Source organism: Otolemur garnettii, unplaced genomic scaffold (assembly GCF_000181295.1).
Source record: "Otolemur garnettii isolate 467f Iridium unplaced genomic scaffold, OtoGar3 scaffold00141, whole genome shotgun sequence".
Lineage (NCBI taxonomy): Eukaryota > Metazoa > Chordata > Mammalia > Primates > Galagidae > Otolemur > Otolemur garnettii.
Genome location: NW_003852536.1, coordinates 2,727,732 through 2,734,334, shown reverse-complemented (window position 1 = coordinate 2,734,334; position 6,603 = coordinate 2,727,732). Strand labels below are relative to the sequence as shown.

Sequence of the window (6,603 nt, the reverse complement as noted above, 5' to 3'; positions counted from 1 at the left end):
AGCTACTTGGGAGGCGGAGGCAAGAGACTTGCTTGAGCCCAGGAGTTGGAGGTTGCTGTGAGCTGTAATGCCACGGCACTCTACCCAGGGGAATAGCTTGAGGCTCTGTCTCAAAAAAAAAAAAAAAATGAGATTCTTAACCTAATAACAACCTAAGGATATGGGGAGGGTGGAGGGAGGGGGAGAGGGTGGAGGGAGAGGGATTTGAAGGTTCACTTCTGTGGTTCATCTTGCAAGGGTACAAGTGAATCTTTCTATGAGTAGAATGGGAATGTTTTGACATAATAACTAACTAAGAAAGTTACATGAAGGCTATGTTAACCAGTTTGATGGAAGTGTCTTGGATTGTGTGTGAAAACACCACACTGTACCCCCAAAGTGCATCAATGTACACTGTTACCATTCAATTAAAAAAAAGAATAAGATTCTTTCTTCTCTGTAGGGAAGGCACCTAACACAGAATCTGGGACATAGTATTTATTTAGTAAATATTTGCTGACTGGCAGTTATTAAATACTGCATATAAAAGGATACATTTAGGCCAGGCGCGGTGGCTCATGCCTGTAATCCTAGCACTCAGGGTGGCCAAAGTGTGTGGATTGCCTGAGCTCAGGAGTTTGAGACCAGCCTGAGCTAGAGTGACACCCCCCCACCCCAAATAGCCAGGCCTTGTGGCCAGCATCTGTAGTCCCAGCTACACTGGAGGCTGAGGCAAGAGGATCACTTGAGCCCAAGAGAAAAAGAAAATATGTTTGAAAAAGATTGGAGGAAGATACAGCAAAACAATTAGTGATTATGTTAGGGTAAAGGGAATGTGAGTGATTAAAATATTTACCGTTTTCTACTATTTATTTGGTGGCATTAAATTTATAATCAAAATAATTATCTAAATTCATGCATACCCTTTCTGTCCATTTCTAGGTGTCCTAATGTATTATACTTACAGTTTAACAGATTTTGAGACTCGATCACTTATTTGCCCTCATTCTTTCACTCGTACACCTTTCAGGCAGCCTTGACCCCTTTCTTTTCTTTCTGTACCTAATATCAAATCTATCAGGAAATCTTGTTGGTTCTGCCCTTAGGACATATCTGGAATCTTATCATTTCTTACCGCCTTTACTGTTACTGTTCTGGCCCAAGTCTCTCACCTGGATTTTTTTTTTTTTTTTTTTTTTTTTTGAGAGAGAGGGCCCCAAGCTGTTGCCCTGAGTGGAGTACCTTGGTGTCACAGCTCATAGCAACCTCCAACTCCTGGGCTTAAACGATTCTCTTGCCTCGGCCTCCCAAGTAGCTGGGAGTACAGGCACCCGCCACAACACCTGGCTATTTTTTGGTTGCAGTTGTCATTGTTGTTTGGCAGGCCTGAGCCAGATTCGAACCTGTAAGCTCCACTGTTTGTGACTGGTGCCCTAGCCTCCTGAGCTACAGGCACCAAGCTTTGTCTCGGTTTTTCTATTTTTTATACAGACAGGGTCTCATTTTTTGCTCAGTCTGGTCTTGAACTCATGAGCTCAAACAATCCACCCCTCTCAATCTCCCAGAGAGCTGGGATTACGGGCATGTGCCACTGTACCAGGCCGCTCACTTGGAATATTGCAGTATCCTCCTATCTGTTAGTCCCTGCTCAACCTTTTTCCTGGAGTATATTCTCAAGACTTAATAGACAAGGAAATACAAGCAGACCATTTCACCTCACTGCTTGGAACAACCCTTGAGTGGCTTCTCATCTCATTCACAGTAAAAGCCAGAATCCTTAAAGTAGTCTCTAGGGCCATTTTGGAATCTGTCCCTCACTCTCAAACTCACGCCTGTCTGATCTGATATCTTACTCTTCTGTGCTTGCTGTCATCTCTGCCTAAAACTCTTCCTGGAGAGATTCACAAGGCCGGTTTGCCCCCATCCGTCAGGTGTCTTCCCAGATGTCCCCTGTATCACCGAGGCAAGCCTTCCCAAACCCCTTCACCCTACTTTCCCCACCCGTATTCTCAGCACTTCTCAAGTCTCTTCCCTAGTTTATTTTTTCATCTATTATTTTAAGCACCATTTTACTTATATATTTTACCAAATATATACACAAACTTATGTAGCTTCCCTAATACAAATAGCTCTATGGAGTCAGGAATTTTTGTCTATTTTGTTTCTTGCTATATGACCTTAACACCTAAAATAGTGTCTAGCACATAGTATTAATAAATACTAAGTACAATATTTATTGAATATACACGTATATTATTGTTTCATGTAAGTTAAGTCTTAGTCCCAAAGCTAGTTTGAAAGCTCATGTATTGGTTCATATGCCTTCTATTCCCCAACTTTAGCCCTCTCTAAGCTATGGAAGGGCACAGAATTGATAAGGAAACAGTATCTCTTGTATCAGATTAACTCTGCCTCTCAGGCTAGGACTCTACTCAGAACTTGCAATAGACAGACTGTACAAGAAATACTCTATTACCTTGATCTAGATGGTTCCATGAGTATATGCATGTTAAAAATTTGTTAATCTTGGGTGGCACCGTAGCTCAGTGGGTAAGGCACCAGCCACATATACCAGCTGGCAGGTTCGAACCCAGCCCAGGCCAGCTAAAACATCAATGACAACTGCAACCAAAAAAAAAAAAAAATAGCTAGTCATTGTGGCAGGCACCTGTGGTCCCAGGTACTTGGGAGGCTGAGGCAAAAGAATTGCTTAAGCCCAAGAGTTGGAGGTTGCTGTGAGCTGTGACACCACTGCGCTCTTCCCAGTAACGTCAGTTTGAGACTCAGTCTCAAAAAAAAAAAAAAAATTGGGGGCGGCGCCTGTGGCTCAAAGAAGTAGGGTGCTGGTCCCATATGCTGGAGGTGGCGGGTTCAAACCCAGCCCCGGCCAAAAACTACAAAAAAAAAAAATTTTTTTTTTAATCTTGTACTTAAGATTAGTGTGCCTTTATGATATATGTATTATGCCTCAGGAAAAAAAATAGTCTGTTCTATGACTTCTCCAGAGGCAGTCAAACTTGCTAAATGACGCATAAAGAAGATCAGGACTGTGATCAGTAATAAGTCAGGGTTTACTATAAAATAGCTAAAAGAGTGGAATTGGAATGTTCCTAACACAAGAGAAATGTTAATTGCCACTGGTGATGGAAAATCCAATTATCCTTATTTGATTAATTCACATTGTATGCTTGGATCAAAACATCATAGGTATCCTACAAAGATAGAGTATATAACTATTATGTACTTATAATAATTAAAAATATATTTTTTAAAAAGATCAGGAAATTGGCGGTGCTCGTAGCTCAGTGGGTAGGGCGCCAGCCACATATACCGAGGCTGGCGGGTTCGACCCTGGCCCAGGCCAGCTAAAACAACAATGACAACTGCAAAACCAACAACAAAAAATAGCTGGGCATTGTGGTGGCCACTGTGGTCCCAGCTACTTGGGAGGCTGAGGCAGGAGAATCACGTAAGCCCAAGAGTTTGAGGTTGCTGTGAGCTATGATGGCATAGCACTCTACTGAGGGTGACAAAGTGAGACTCTATCTCAAAAAAAAAAAAAAAGAAAGTAAATTAATTTTTATTTATTTTATCTTTTGTAGAGATTTTAGTAGCAGAATATCACAAGAAAATCAAAGACGCATTTGAAGTGTTTGACCATGAAACGAATAATACAGTGGATGTGAGGTTTGGAAATATTTTTTTTAATTATAATTCTAAATTACTAATGCAACTCATAAAATGGAAGAGGGCTTTTTTCCCTCTTATTCTTGTACTGTATTTTGGATTATTATGTTTTGTAGAGTATTTATTTTCCTGAGCCCTAGAAGAGTCTTTACTAACTATTGTTTCAGATAAATACTATTTCTTGTTCTTCATAGTCTTATGGAAAGAATATACTATATTGTACTGCCCATTCCAACCTATAGATTATGAACTCTATGAGTGAGATGATTTTTGTACTTGGCACATACTTGGAACTCAGTAAATATTTGTTGAGTGAATGAATAGAACTTGCATTTAAAAAATATATAAATATATATTATTGAGTCATGGATGAGATATTACAAAGTGTGATTAATATCCCAATGGTACAGTAAAATAGCAAAAACAGCCCAAACAGAAGAACATAAAAAGATGAGAATACTGGTAGATCTGGAATGGAGTATAAGAGATAAAGAATAGCTTGAGACTCAAAAAAAAAAAAAGGTAGACATGAGTAGAGTCTATAGGAATTGTAGGATCTTTGCTACACATATCAAAGAAAAGGAACCCAACCATTCTTCTAGGAGTCTAGGCTAAATGAAGATTATTTGGTAGGATTACAGTCTATAAAGACTCAGAGTTTACTATGGAGGTCAGCAAAGCATTGGGAAATGATTTTAGAATGGTTCTCAATGCTCAGGTGTGGTGACACATGCTAATCAGGAGGCTGAGACAGGAGGATCACTTCAGCCCAGGAATTTGAGGCCAGCCTGGGCAATATAGCGAGACTCCATCTCTAAAAGAAAAGAAGGAAATGGTAGTGGAAAGGAATTGTTTGATGCTCATAAATCAGTACCATCACTTCAAGACTAATCAGGGGACTAAATGCCTTAAACTTGAACTAAACTGAATGAAAACATGAGACCTCATTTATAAGTTGTAACTATATGTATTCCTCAGTTATTTATATGTGAAAGGATAAGACTGATAATTAGTTTCATTGCCTTATAGTAGCGCCTTATAAAGTTTTGTTTTATACTTCAACTCTGTTTATGGGCCTTACTACAGTAGTTAAGGAGGAGAATTGAGTTCATCTTTTCAGCACCTTGCCTGTAGTAGGCCTTATGTGAACCTTGGTTTGGCCATTCCTAAGGAGAAGCGAGAGTACTGTGCAGGGCTGCAGCAGACGCAAAGCTCCACGTGGCTGTGGTCACATCGCATTCTATAAGAACGCCACTCTGCGGAGCATTGGACCTCACTGTATCCAGCAGGAAAATGAGCAGGTGGGGTGGTGGTGGAGGTGATCAGGGTTGGGAGGGTGTGCAGAGCAGGCAGTTCTGGCCTGCAGTTTGAATGACTAAGTCTATGTATGGCAAGTGCCTTGACCTCACACTTACTACTGAAGGGTTCTCCTCCTGGGAGCTGGGCAGAGGGGTATTACCAGAGAAGCCAGAGACAGTACTGCTTTATGAGACAGGGAACCAGCATTTACTTAGGGCTCGCTGACAGACTACCTGCGGTTGGGTGCTGGGGGCCTGTGTGCATCACCTCATCTTAATCTTTTTATTTGTGTAGCAATGGTTGGCAGTTCCAGTTTTTGGAGACTGCCAGTTAAATAGTTTGCTCCATATATCCTATCATGGTTTTTCTAATGCTAAGTCTCCGGCTGTACTGCTTTACCTGCCCTGCCCACCCTTACCCTTCAAGGACCTCATGGGCTTATCTTCTGCCTTTAGGCTTCTGACAGTAGCAGTGAAATGGAAGTCTCCCAAATCCTCCAGCGCAGTGGGGCCAGGCCTCTTTTTGGTTCACGGGCCAATTCAGGAAAATAAACATGCCTATGGGCTGCATCTTTTTTTATTCAAAATTAAAATAACTTTACTGCGGCCCTGGAGGAAAATGTATGTTCTTAAAACTTCAATGGTATAGTTTATTAAATAAAGATGGTTACTAAGGAAATTAGCATTAAAATATCGATGCTAGGCATATCTGAGGAGTAGGAATGTGGATGAATGTGGTTTTTAATTTCTGTCCTGTATATTAATTTTTATAGCACTTTAAAGTTTATGATAAGTGTTTTCAAGCTGCTGGTATCATTACTGTACACTCTTTCTTTTTTAAAAAAATTTTTTTTTTTTTGAGACAGAGTCTCACTTTGTCACCCTTGGTAGAGTCCTGTGGTGTCATAGCTCACAGCAACCTCTAACTTCTGTGCTTAAGCGATTCTCTTACCTCAGCCTCCCAAGTAACTGGGACTACAGGTGCCTGCCACAATGCTCTGGCTCAGGCTAGTGTCGAACCTGTGAGCTCAGGTGATCCATGATCAGCTCCCAAGTGCTGGGATTATAGGCGTGAGCCACCATGCCCGGCAACTGTCCACTCTTTCTGAACTGGAAATTAAGGACAGAGTAGTGAAGACTTGCCCAATATTGTGTAGTAGGTTAGCAGCATAGCAAAGTTATAACTCAAATTAGTTTCTTTTTTTTTTTTTGAGACAGAGTCGCCCTCAGTAGGGCGCTATGGCATCACAGCTCACAGCAATCTGAAACTCTTTGGCTTAAGTGATTATCTTGCTTTAGCCTCCCAAGTAGCTGGGACTATAGACACCTGCCACAATCCCTGGCTATTTTTTTGTTGCAGTTGTCATTGTTGTTTAGCAGGCCCAGGCTGGGTTCAAACCCATCAGCCTGGGTGTATGTGGCTGGCACTCTACCCACTGAGCTACAGGCGTCACCCTCAAATTGTTTTCTTCTTTGGGGCATTCTGTGTACTTGCCCCAGGGGAGGTTCTGGAAAGGAGATGGGTAAGGTCTGGTCCTGCCTTTCCCAGCCTCAACTCTGTCTCTGTTTGTAAAAGTGGTTATTCTACCTGGAATTTATTTTAACTTATGATTAAAAGTGACGATCTACATGGACTTTT

General features: G+C 41.3%; 1 protein-coding gene across 1 annotated transcript in view; it reads left to right on the top strand.

The window, feature by feature from the left end:
- EFCAB2 (EF-hand calcium binding domain 2) overlaps window positions 1-6,603 on the top strand; it is an 86,976-nt gene that overhangs the window by 27,193 nt on the left and 53,180 nt on the right. Inside the window, exon 2 of the mRNA XM_012810750.2 lies at window positions 3,582-3,666. Within this exon, the coding sequence (XP_012666204.1) occupies window positions 3,582-3,666 (85 nt within the window). The remainder of the gene's footprint in view (window positions 1-3,581; window positions 3,667-6,603) is intronic.